The sequence below is a fragment of the Lethenteron reissneri genome, chromosome 10, assembly GCF_015708825.2.
Source record: "Lethenteron reissneri isolate LAM-NWPU_2019-01 chromosome 10, ASM1570882v1, whole genome shotgun sequence".
NCBI classification, from domain to species: Eukaryota; Metazoa; Chordata; class Hyperoartia; order Petromyzontiformes; family Petromyzontidae; genus Lethenteron; species Lethenteron reissneri.
Genome location: NC_083788.1, coordinates 5627921 through 5641331, shown reverse-complemented (window position 1 = coordinate 5641331; position 13411 = coordinate 5627921). Strand labels below are relative to the sequence as shown.

General features: G+C 55.9%; 1 protein-coding gene across 2 annotated transcripts in view; it reads left to right on the top strand.

The window, feature by feature from the left end:
* Positions 1-11682, top strand: part of LOC133340834 (uncharacterized) — a 30332-nt gene extending 18650 nt beyond the window's left edge. For both annotated transcript variants that reach the window (XM_061549258.1, XM_061549259.1), the window contains exon 6: positions 1567-11682. In XM_061549258.1, the coding sequence (XP_061405242.1) occupies positions 1567-4480 (2914 nt within the window). In that variant the 3' untranslated portion in view covers positions 4481-11682. The remainder of the gene's footprint in view (positions 1-1566) is intronic.
* The last annotated feature ends 1729 nt before the right edge of the window (positions 11683-13411 follow it).

Sequence of the window (13411 nt, the reverse complement as noted above, 5' to 3'; positions counted from 1 at the left end):
TTGATAGGTCCATACCCGAGACAGCTTTTCTTAGAGCCTAGTCTCCATTGGTGTGCGCCTTTTGGCGTCATCTGGTCCAACACCAATGGAGACTAGGCTCTAAGAAAAGCTGTCTCGGGTGTCGACCAATCAACTTCAAGGACAGTGCATACATTATCATCATCAGAGTTGTTTCTTTTGTTTGCATTTTGACTGCTTGTGTTGTGGTTATTGCAAACATGATGCCTTGTATAAAGATGTATGTTTTTGTACCAGTTGAAAGGGTAAAAACCTATCACTACAGACGTTATGCTACGCTAGAACAGACTCCACACCAGCACAGACGCCACGCTCGCACGGATACGAGCACGCGCATCACGCTATGCTACATTGTTTTGTATTTTACCAGGTAAGGCCCACTGGGCTGTGTAGCTCTTTTTGCAGAAGTGACCTGGCCACAAATGGTGGCTCAACAAAGTGGCTTATCGTCATCATGTGGCAAATTATAGCAGGCAAATACTCTAAACGCGTGATGTTGATTCTAAATGTGGAAAAACCGGAGGACCTGGACAAAAAATCCACGCGACCATGGGGAGAACACGCAGACTCCAAATATACAACAGGCGTCGGGGTTGGAATCAAACCCACGACCTCCTGTATACTAGGCGAGGTACTTAACATCTCGCCACCACGTTGCCCATTTCAGTTTCAGTTTTATTTATTAGGTATAGCCCCGTGAGCTATTGGGCTCTTCAATCGGGTGCAACTGCAACAAACAAAAAACAAAAACATGAACAAGAAAACATCTTCAAATGACTTTGCGCAAACAGAAAGATCCAGGAAAAAACTGCAAAGTCTTCCAGAATTAAAGCATCGTACACCAACGCTGTGCAAAAATTCCAGTGGGATGCAACAACAACCACAAGACAACTTAGATTAAAGCCATCATTCTAACTCCGTACTATAACAAACAAGCATGGCCAAACCATGCGAACACACATAGCACACCAGACAACAGACCATTAACAGACTGTTGGGGCAAGTGCTGTTAGCGAGCACCTGTGAAGGCCCGAATGGTACACGAGGGGGTGGGTGGCCAGCAACTTGCCCAGCCGCCTTTGTCTCCCCAGTGGCGATGGTTACACACTGTACCAGGTATTCATATGAGGCTATGTCGACCTAGGGGAGGTCCAGAACCAGTCCAGCAAATCGTCACTGGTGTTGGTGGCCGTGAGCTGAAATCGAACTCGGGTCGCCAGATTCGTAGCACGGCGCGTTAACCAATCCCACGTTTGAGGTTCCTCCCGCACTCATTAATTGGCCGATAACACTTTAATTTAGGACAGCAGAGCTTGGACAATTGTTGGCACCTGGTCCTCGCCACCATGTGGCCACCTTCCACCCTCGTCCACGATTCCTCCTCGTGCCTCCGAGTCATCCCTCTCCCTCGTCAAGAGCGAGCGAACGCTGTGCAGCGCGTTACGAGTCGAAATATTAATTCCTGTTCGTTTTAACAGCAGCAGGTGTCCCGCCTCGGCTCACCCCGTTTCTCCCCCCCCCCGCTCGCCCAACACCCAACGGCCGCAGGTTCTCGTGGTCGTACGAGAAGCTCCACCGGAGCGTTGTGCACGTGTTCGAGGGCGAGGCAGTGCGCGTCTTCGACGACCGCTTCCGCGTCCTCTACGCGCACTCCCAGCCCGTCGACGCTGCCCGCCTGCTGCAGCCTCGGCCCGTGCCCCGTGGCGGCCCCGACCGCCTGGCGATCGCCGCCACGGCCGCCGGCGCCGGCCGCTTCGGCCCCGCGCTCGACTGGCTCGACCCGTGGCAGCGCCGACAGCAGGGCCAGCCGCCGGGCCCGCCAGGCCAGTTGGGCTTGCCGGGCCTCCCCGCCGCCGGTTCGTACGGCTCCTCCGGCGGCCTCTCCCTGGGGCCCGGCGACCGCCTGCGCTACACCCGGCAGCAGCACAACCACCAGCAGCAGCAGCACGAGGCCGACACGTGGGCCCTCGGCGCCAGTGGGTGGCCTGCGAACAACAGTAGAGCGGTGGGACACTTCGAGGGAGAGACTCTGAGCGTGCGTCACCACCACCGCCAGCAGCTGCACCAGCAGCAGCAGCAGCGCGTGTTCGCCCGGCAGGTGGTGGTGGAGGACGCGGAGGTCGGGTGGCGGCGAGGGGAGGCCCTGCGCGGAGGAGGCGGTGGCGGAGCGGCGGCCATCGCTTTCTCCCGGCAGCAGCAGCAGCAGCAGCTGCACGTGGAGTCGAATGTCACGGCGCACGCGGACGAGTCTGTGCGCCGGCGCCTGTTCCGGGCCGAGTGGGCGCAGCGGCACGAGGAGAGCCGCGTGCTGGAGGCCCGCTTCGCCCTGGGGGACTCGGGCGGCCTGCGCGACTTCATCGTGCAGCAGCAGCAGCAGCAGCAACAGCAGCTGCAGATTCACGTGCCGCTGGGCCTCGATTGGGCCCAGCAGCGAGGCCTGGGGAAGCCCTGGGAGGAGCGGCGGTGGAACGGCAACGAGCAGCAGGAGGAGGTGGTGGCGGGGGCGGCGCCGGGCCCCTTCCGGAGGACTCTCCCCCTGCACGACGAGGGTGCCGCGTTGATGCGGGACCTGCGCGGCCTACGGGGTCCGCGGGGTCTCCGGGGACCCCACGGGGAGGAGTCCGAGGACCCCGGGCGGAACCAACGGCGCCGCTCGCCGCCGTGGGACGAGCCGCGCCAGGCCCCCGAGGTTCCCCTCTCATTGGCCACCCCCGAGCCGCCGGGACGGGGCCTCCTGTCGCGCTGGAGCAGCGAGCTCAAGGTGGCCCAGGGAGGCGCCGCCGAGGGGGCGGGACAGCGGCTGCCCGGCGACGGCATGGCCGACTCGAGCTTCAGGAGACCCGGCAGGAAGCCGCACGAGGTGGCGGCGCCGCTGCCCGGCGTCGGCGTCGGGCGTGAGAAGGACGTCCCGGGCCGGGAGGCGACCCCGGCCCTCCCCGGACTTCCCGAGAAGGGTTCGCAGCCAGCGAGCACGGCCCTGCTGAGCCGCGGCAAGATGAGCCCCCTGCTGCAGCAGAACTCGCGCCTCCGCTCGTCGCTCATCTACACCAACGCGCCGGCGCCGCGAGGGCTCGCCGCTGCGGCCGACGGGGATGCCGCAGACCCCGCGGGCGTCGGAGCGACGAAGGGGGTCGCCGTCGGGGAGGCGGAGAGAGCTGGCGCGAAGCAGGAGGAGGCAAAGGTCGGCGGCGTTGGGGAACCGAGGATCAGGGGTGTCGGCGAGCCGGGCGGTGAAGCGAGGAGAGGGGCCATCGAGGAATTCAGGAGGGGTGGCGTCGGCGAGATGCCGGCGCCGCTACGGCAGACGAGCAGCAGGGAGCCCGGGAGAGCGGTGGGCGGCCCAGACGACACTCGAGCCGCGGGGTTGGAGCAGAGCGGCCGTGGCCTTGCGCGGGCCGACCCCCCGCCTCCTCTTTCTTCTCCTCGGGCTCTCGGCCTTGTCCTCCCGGCCCTGGAGGTCGCCAAGGCTCGGGCCCTGCAGCGCGACCCCTCGCCCCGTGACCCCTTGCCACGTGACCCCTCACCCCGCGACCCCTTGCCCCGTGACCCCTTGCCCCGTGACCCCTTGCCCCGTGACCCCTTGCCCCGCGACCCCTTGCCCCGCGACCCCCCGGCCGTCGTGGAGGCCGTGCGCCCCAAGGCAGCCCCCACGGGCTCCGTGTTCTACCGCTCGCTCTACCTTAAGCCGGGGGGCACCACGGAGGCCGCGCAGCCCCAGCAGCTGGAGGTACCAGCTCGCTCCCCGATCAGGGAACCCACGTCCAAGCTGCTGGCTCCGTCTCCTTCGCCGCCGTGTCCCATCTCGCCAACCAGCCCGGCGGTCACGGGCAGCGCCGGCACGGAGCTCAGAACCGGGAGCGGCACCAGCGGTGCCGGTGGCATTGGCGGTGGCGGTGGCGGCGGTGCAGGTACCAACGTTGCTACTGTGAGTGGAGGTCGGAGCGGCGCTGCTACCGGTGCCGCTGGTACCACCACCACCACCAGCAGCAGTCCGCTGTCCCCGCCGCCAGCGGGCCCGATTGGCGCGCCATCCAACGGGAATGTGGCGCAAAACTCTGGCCAGCTGGTGCGCAAGCTGGAGGACATGCGCAAGGAAGGGCGCGCGTTCAGCTGCTACGAGGCCCTGCTGCGGCCGGGCACGAACGATCAGCAGCAGGCGGAGCAGAAGAGGCAGGAGGAGGAGCGGAAGAGGCAGGAGGAGGAACGGAAGAAGAAGGAGGAGGAGGAGCAGAAGAAGCAGGAGGAACGGGAACAGAAAGAGAAGCAGGAGCAGGAACAGAAACAGCAGAGGGAGTCGGCGGTGGCCGCTTCTGATGCCGGGGGCGCCGCTCCGGTGCGCCGTGGGAGCGACGGCCCATACCAGCGCGGCCCCTCCTCTCTGCGGCCACTGGGCAACTTGACAGCGCGGGCGCCCGTGGGCAACTCGTACAACCCCACTTATTACACGTGGCGGCGTTGGTGAGACGCTGGCGGCGATGGGCGCGGAGGGGAGAGCGGCGCGGGGACGTGGGGGGGACACGGTGGCAGCGGGCGAGAGAACACCACGCGGCCCCCCACAGCGGCCCCCCACAGCAGCTCCGATCAGCGCGGTTGGCCACGTGCGGCGCGAAAGAAGTTCAACATACAGTACAACATGCGTGCGTGCCATGTTGGCAGCGACGGAGCGAACAGGAGCAGTGACGCCAGTGTCGTGTTACCAGTCTCCCCCCCCCCCCCCAATGCTATTGTATCGGACCTGCCCTTCACGCACTGTTGATTAAATGACAATATTTGGGTATGCTGTTGATGTAGGAAGATCGTGGACATCGCTTGACGTCATCCGCGTGAGCCGGGGGTCATTGGCGAGCTTGGCTTCGGCGCACACGGTCAGGGTGGACAAAGAAGGGCTCCATCACTTCCCAAAGATTTCCCGGACCGAGGAATTGCACGCACAGGAAGAAGCGGGAGAGAGGGAGGGCCAGCTCAGTAGCGTTCCGACGTCTCTGGACCTACAGACCACTCACTGTCAGCCCTCGCCACCGCGCACCGATAACGACTGTAGATCAGAATGTTTATTTATACTGGAGGATATTAAAAAAATATCCAAATAAAACCATTTGTATCTTCCCAGGTAAGGCCCACTCAGCTATGAGCTTCTTTTTCAGAAGCGACCTGGCCACAAATGATAGCTCAACGAAGTGGCTTATCGTGTGGAAATTGACAGCAGCAAAATTATCGAAATAATCTAAACGCGCGATGTTGATTCTAAATGTGGAGGGAAAAACCGGAGGACCCGGATAAAAATCCACGCGACCACGGGGAGAACATGAGATCGAACCCACGACCTCCTGTATACTGGACAAGGTAGTTAACATCTCCTAACCACCGTGATGATGATGAGAAAGAGAAACACGCAAACTCCAAATATACAGCAGCAGGCGTCAGGGTCGGGATCGAACCCACGACCTCCTGTAGACCAGGCGAGGTAGTTAACATCTCCTAGCCACCGTAATGATGATGATGATGAGAAAGAGAAACACGCAAACTCCAAATATACAGCAGCAGGCGTCAGGGTCGGGATCGAATCCACGGCCTCCTGCGTACTGGGCAAGGTAGTTAACATCTCCTAGCCACTGTGGCGCCCCACACCACACCAGGTGCTCATTTGAGGCTTAGTTGACCTAATCACAATTCAGAAAGGCAACTTCGTTCACATCAACTCTCTATATATTAGTTTCCCGTGCGCACGCGGCGATTATTTTGTATTCACGTCCGCCAGCCTTCTCGCGTTCGACCGGGCCGATTCTTCTCCTTAAGGTTGGGAGGAGTGGTGGCACAGTGGTTAGCGCGATGCTATGCCAACCCGGTCACCTGAGCAACCTGAGTTCGATCCCTGCCCATGGCTACCATCAACGGCGATGTCAGAACCGGACCTACCCGCTACCCCACACCTCGCCCCCCCCCCCCACCCCTTCACCAACGGCGACTGACCAGCGTGGTGAAGTATGGTCAAACGCCGCCCCATGACTGACACGGGCAGGGAAGGTCATCATCCAGCAGTGGATTATCAAAGCGCTGTCAATAATAATTATTGTTGTTGCATTAAGAGCAAGTTTTTTTCTGCATCACAGACTACGCGAGTCAAATGCGTTTTAACGACCCGGCATTCTAACTCAACGTTGCCCAACGTTGGCGCGTGACGTCGTGTTATTTTGCTATAGGCGACTGTAAAATAGTGAACGCGTGTTCGGTCACACGGCTGATGGCAACAAGGAGTGATTGCTGTTGTTATTTGGTTGTTGTTGTTGTTGTGGCTATAGCCGGTGGTGGCAGTGGTACTGGCTCATTAGTGAGACGACGGGAGATGCAGACAGATGAGAGATGACAGAGATGTAGATGAGAGATGCGTGCAGCGAGAGGAGAGACACACGAGAGATGATGGAGTCGAGACGAGAGAGATGTCACCAGCTGATACTGACACAGACTCGAGTGGGACGAGAGAGGTCACGTGCGTGTTGCGTCGATTAACGCGTTATGTTTAATTGTTGCGATTTTAATTGGACATCACATTTGGATCACCCGCTGTCGTTTCCATGACTCGGGGACATCTTGTTTGCGTCCCTAAGCATTTTAGTCCGTGGGGCCAGAGTAGCAACAACGTAGCAGCAACTAAACTCAACTATTGTTTTTATTGTACCAGGTGAGGCCCCCCCCAGGTAAGGCGCGGCTCATTATCACGTGGACGTTTAGACAAGCAGCCAAATACTCGAAACGCGTCTCGATTCTAAATGTGGAGGGGGAAACCGGAGGACCCGGATAAAAAAATCCACACGACTTTGGGGAGAGAATCCACGCAAACTACAAACATACAGCAGCAGGCGTCCGGGTCGGGTTGGAACCCACGACCTCCTGTATACCAGACGAGGTAGTTAACATCTCCTCGCCATCGTGATGATGATGAGAGAGAGACACGCAAACTACAAACATACAGCAGCAGGCGTCCGGGTCGGGTTGGAACCCACGACCTCCTGTATACCAGGCGAGGTAGTTAACATCTCCTAGCCACCGTGATGATGATGAGAGAGAGACACGCAAACTCCAAATATGCAGCAGCAGGCGTCCGGGTCGGGTTGGAATCCACGACCTCCTGTATACCAGACGAGGCAGTTAACATCTCCTCGCCACCGTGATGATGATGATGATGAGAGAGAGACACGCAAACTCCAAATATGCAGCAGCAGGCGTCCGGGTCGGGTTGGAATCCACGACCTCCTGTATACCAGACGAGGCAGTTAACATCTCCTCGCCACCGTGATGATGATGATGATGAGAGAGAGACACGCAAACTCCAAATATGCAGCAGCAGGCGTCCGGGTCGGGTTGGAATCCACGACCTCCTGTATACCAGACGAGGCAGTTAACATCTCCTCGCCACCGTGATGATGATGATGATGAGAGAGAGACACGCAAACTCCAAATATGCAGCAGCAGGCGTCCGGGTCGGGTTGGAACCCACGACCTCCTGTATACCAGGCGAGGTAGTTAACATCTCCTAGCCACCGTGATGATGATGAGAGAGAGACACGCAAACTCCAAATATGCAGCAGCAGGCGTCCGGGTCGGGTTGGAACCCACGACCTCCTGTATACCAGACGAGGCAGTTAACATCTCCTCGCCACCGTGATGATGATGAGAGAGAGACACACAAACTCCAAATATGCAGCAGCAGGCGTCCGGGTCGGGTTGGAACCCACGACCTCCTGTATACCAGGCGATGTAGTTAACATCCCTCTGCACGGCCAATGCTAATGAATGCACAGAACCTGATGGCACAACTCATTTCAAATGATTATCGCATAACTCGGTGGTATTGGCCAAAGAGAGAGAGAGAGAGATCGATGCCAGGCCACGCAACTGCATGATCACATCCCAGCGTGGCCTTTGGCCGGGGGTGGGAGGGTGATTGCATCATATTTTCGCGGCATTGATTTCAGGACAAGCAAAAACGCCGTGCAGACCAGCCGGTTTCGACGCGCCAGTGTCTCATCGGCAGACGGTCAAACAAGGAGGGCTTCTAAATTTCGATGTAAAGCTTTCGTGACTGCAGGGATTCATCTTCTTGGTTCTTTCGGTAAAGTCACGTAGAAGGGAAGAATGAGGACGGCTGCTTGCGTTGTGGCCGAAACGTCGTGAGAATTATTATTTTACTATGTTTTATTTTTATTATTTTATTATTTCCCTTCTACGTGACTTTACCGAAAGAATCAAGAAGAAGGAGGGGCTTCGCTTTGCATGTTTTGACTCGGTGCTGCCCCCTGAAATGATTCGCTATCCCACAAGGTCGTGGGCCAGGCTGATGGTTGAAGTGTGAGAAATGCCCCGGTTATGTTTCTAATGGTGGAAGGGAAGAGAGGGGGGTGTGAAGGTAGACAAGCGATGGCCGTGTGTTTATGTCCCAGGGCCCTACTGTCACATAGGCCGCAGTAACCACTGTGCCTAGGTCCTACGGAAACTAAAAAGGGACCTGCGAAACGAAAAATTGCCCCATGTGTGTGTTTTTAAGTTGTTTATATGATAAAAAAAATGCAACCCAAGATATTTTCTTGAATAAATATATTTTTATATAGCAAGGATAGTGCCACAGTGTATATACAAAGACGCAGAGTCATGTAAAAAAATGTTCATAAGGTGCAAAATTAGAAAACAACACCGCCACTCGTTTAAGGTTGAGCCGACCTAGGGGGAGGGCCTTTGACCGGTTTAGAACAATTGTTGCTGTGAGCGAGCACCTATGCCCCAAGGTCAAAATACCATGCACGTGTGCTCGCTAACAGCCACACACAAAAAGACAAAGATCCCCCGTATAGCCTTAACAGACTGTAGGGGCAAGTGCTGTTAGCGAGCACCTATCAAGGTCGGAACGGTACACGAGGAGGTGGGTGGCCAGCACCACGCCCGACCGCCTTTGTCTCCCCAGTGGTGATGTTTATACGCACATTTCTGGCCGACTCGACCTAGGGGAGGCCCAGGACCGGTTTAGATAATCGTCACTGGGTGTTGGCCGTGAGCAGGAATCGAACCCGGGTCGCCAGGTTCATAGCGCAGCGTAGTGCTAACCACTACACCACCGCTCCCCACACACACTCTCACACACACTGACACTCACATGCTCTCACAAACACACTACATACACGGAACAAACGAGACGGAACAAACGGAATGGAACTAACGAGAGGAACAGTAAGGAGATGGAACAAACGAGACGGAACAACTTCCACGGATCGAAACACCTCGGGACATAACTCACCAGACACGAGACGGCGACGAACGCGACAAAAACGAACGTCTTCATGAAGAAGGGGCATTCCCCGAAACGTCGCCTATTATAAACAACGAGTCCTCGTTTCATGCGGTAGATGCGTTCCTGAAAAGCGCCGCGTTCAGTGAAAACAATAACCCTCCAAATGACGTAAAGTTTGGCGAGATTCCGTGAACGCACACGCAGTGAGATGGCGCGGTGAACTTTTTCCAAAAAACACAGGATGAGATGGTACTATCCTTTGTGCAAGCACTTCCAAGAGTTCATGAACAGTGAGCCTGGTGAAATTTGGGGAGCGCATCGTCAGTAGTGAACCTTTGGTTCCTAGGGTGTTTCGGCCTTTCACACTATACACGCTCCCCAAAGGCGGCCAGCGACAGGGTGATCAATCCTACACTTGCGTCCCATTCCCAATTAGTCATAGGAGTTGCCTTGTTGGGACTATGCATGGCAGGGGCGTCCTCCTCCCTGAGTCAAGCATTGTTGACTGCATACCTCCTGGCCCTCTCACTTTGGGGCCCAGCTGGGGTCTTTCCTCTTCATTCAGAGCCACTGACTGCTGCCTTCTGCCGCCTCCGATACAGCTCTGATTGCCGAACGCTGGCTCTGGCCCTTAATTCCCAGGTCTCTAAGCAGTCTGGTTGTAGATGTTGCCACAAAACCTCTGCAGCCCACCTCCACTGGTCGGACTTTTGTGTTCCAGCCATGATGCCGTGCTTCGGCAGCTAGATCGGCATAGCGCAGATGTTTTCGCTCATAAGCCTCATCTACTGAGTCCTCCCAGGATACTGTGAGCTCAATGATGAAGACCTTCTTGAGCGAACGGGACCAGAGCACCATGTCAGGTCTTAGGGTGGTGGTTGCGATCTCCGGAGGAAACACAAGTTGCCGGCCAATGTCAGCTAGCATTTTCCAGTCGCGGGCCAAGCGCAGCTGGTCTCGCTCTAATGGTGTAGAGCCGCTCTTCGGTGTTTTAGCCCCTTCGCGGGCAAAGGTCGTCCGTAAGGAATGTGATGCTGCTGGGGGTGGTAGGGAGTTGGTGGCAGCTCGCTTGTCCTCCAGGGCGGACGAAAGGTTTTTAAGGACTTGGTTGTGACGCCAAGTGTAGCGTCCTTGGGTGAGGCTTGTTTTACACCCTGTGAGAATGTGCCTGAGGTTGGCTGGCATGGAACAGAGGGCACAGTCCGGATCTTCACCATACCATTGGTGAAGATTAACTGGTGTTGGAAGGACGTCATATGTTGCTCTGATGGAAAAGCTCAACCGCCTCGTTTCCATGGCCCACAGATCCTTCCAGCTGATCTTCCTCTTCTCCACACTGTCCCATCGAGTCCACTGTCCCTGTTTGGCAAGAGAGACTGCCTTGGCCCACCTTGCAGCCTCCTCCTGATGGCGTACTTCCTGCACTACCATCTTCCGCCGCTCTGGTGCAGTGGCCTTACTCCAAGCAGCACGGCTAGTTAGCCCAAGGCCTCCTCTCCCTTGCTGAACATGACCCACAATGTCAGCATGTCTGAGGGCTGCTGTTGCCTCCTGGACTGCTTTCCCTGGCCTCCATTTGCGCCCAGTTGCCAAGGTCGGCGCGTTGTTGCTCACCACTGGGTCTCGAGATTCATTCAGTGTCATCTGGAGCCTGGTTTTTGCACACTTGAATTCCTCTGTTAGACTGGTGAGGGGCAGCTTGAGGACACCATCTCCATAGAGGCCTATGGTGGTAAGGCATCGTGGAACTCCGAGCCACTTCTTTAAGTAGCTCGTGACTCCTCTTTCCATCTTCTCCACTGTTGAGATTGGAACCTCATACACTGCTAGGGGCCACAACACCCGAGGTAGGAGACCAAACTGCAGACACCAGGCCTTTAACTTTCCAGGTAGCTGGGTGTTGTCGATGGACTGTAGGCTACTACTGATGTCTTTGCGCAGCTGTTGCACCTGGTCTTTGTCCTTCAGGCTTGCATCATACCACCTTCCAAGGCTTTTTACCGGCTGCTCAGACACTGTTGGGATTTGGTCATCTCCGATGAAGAATTTCAGGTCACAGAGTACTCCCTTCACAATCGAGATGCTGCGTGACTTGGATGGTTTAATCTTCATACGGGCCCAGCTGATGTTCTCCTCGAGTTTTCTGAGCAGTCTCCTGGTGCATGGGACAGTGGTGGTCAATGTTGTAATGTCGTCCATGTAGACTCTGAGTGGAGGAATAACCGAGAGTATGCCGCCGCGTTACTGGATCATTTCGCGTTCGTGTATTGCACCACTCAGCCGCGCAACTCAAGAGAGTAGTTCGACGTAGACTGCTCTGAAACCGCGTTATAACGGAGCGCGTTATAACATAATGTCGTCTTGGTTCTTTCGGTAAAGTCACGTAGAAGGGAAATAATAAAATAATAAAAATAAAACATAATAAAATACAATTCTCACGACGTTTCAGCCACAACGCAAGCAGCCGTCATCAGGTGAAGACCAGGTCTGTCGGGGAGACAGCGTCTGAATGAAACACCACCACGCTTGGAGCGTATATTTAAGCTGGGTTCATTCAGACGCTGTCTCCCCGACAGACCTGGTCTTCACCTGATGACGGCTGCTTGCGTTGTGGCCGAAACGTCGTGAGAATTGTATTTTATTATGTTTTATTTTTATTTTTTTATTATTTCCCTTCTACGTGACTTTACCGAAAGAACCAAGAAGATGAATCCCTGCAGTCACGAAAGAAGCTTTAAATCGAAATTTAACATTATAATGTTGCGCGCGTTCCGCTCCTTGCGAAAAGCGTTCTCCGGTGGAGGAGACGCGTTGCAGCGAAAACGCGTTTCTGCGCGAACATTTCCAGCGCGTTAAGCGAGGACTTGCCGTGTAAATTATAACAGGGCGATTTGAAGCTTTCGTTACTGCGGGAATCCATACTCTTTGGTTCTTTCGGTAAAGTCTACCTACGTGACTTTTTTTTTGAAGGGTGCTTCAAAAAGAATGTGAACACTTCCGAGAATTTGCAACAAAACCACGAGAAATGTCCCTCCGGGCTCTGGAAACCGCCTGAAGAAGAGTCTAGGCACGCGTTGACGATGATGGCGAACAAGCGAGACACTCTGTGACTTTTTGAAGCTGTTAACATCACATTTTGTTCTCATGTTACATCGTATTATCCGTTCTTTTCCCATTAAAAACGATGACATTTTTTTTGAAGCACCTTGTCTATGAATGTGTTTCTTTTCTCCCTTTGAAGGCCACTTACGGCGCTGTTGACAAATGCTGTGTGTCTACTCAAGTCTGCTGTTGTTGTCGTTGTTGTAACAAATTCCTGCGGAGGGAGCTGGTAGGAACGTTGGGTTGCTCGGTCAATGGCCAGGGTCAACAGCGGCGTGGTGTATTCCGCAAATATGTCCGACTGTGAGGGCGGGTACAAGCCTGCGTGAGTAGGTTAAACGTTGAGTTTTATAAGGGCACCACGGGGTGACCAGCCCCTCCCCACCCAGCCCCACCCCTCCCACCTCCCACCCAGCCCCACCCACCCACCTCACACAGCCCCTCCCCACCCAGCCCCTCCCCACCCTCCCCACCCTGCCCCTCCCCACCTCCCCTCCCCACCCAACCCCTCCCTCCCCACCCAGCCCCTCCCTGCACGACGGACGGACGGACACAATAATCCCCTGTGGGCTGGTGGAACCAGGAGGTTCCTACCAGTATAAGAGGCGTCGTGTCCGCTCGGGTCTCGGCGTGAACCACCACCACCTCATCGTCCTCCTCCACCCCCACGCCTCTTCTCCTCGACGGCGACTGTTCACTTATCGATCCGCCACCATCCCTCGTCAATATCCCTGCTGAGCCGGTCCGTGTAGTCACAGCAGCGATGCAGCAGCAGCGATCATTACACGCGTTCTCTGGGGGGCATGAACCCAACTTTGGCTGTTGTTGACTTTTCTTTGCACGTACCTCGTGTGTGTTGTGTGTTGTTATTTGTGTGTTGTTATCTGTGTTGTTATCTGTGTTGTTATCTGTGTTGTTATCCGCTTGTCGTTATCCGCGTGTTGTTGTCTGTGTTGTTATCTGTGTTGTTATCCGCGTGTTGTTATCTGTGTGTTGTTATCTGACAGTGCG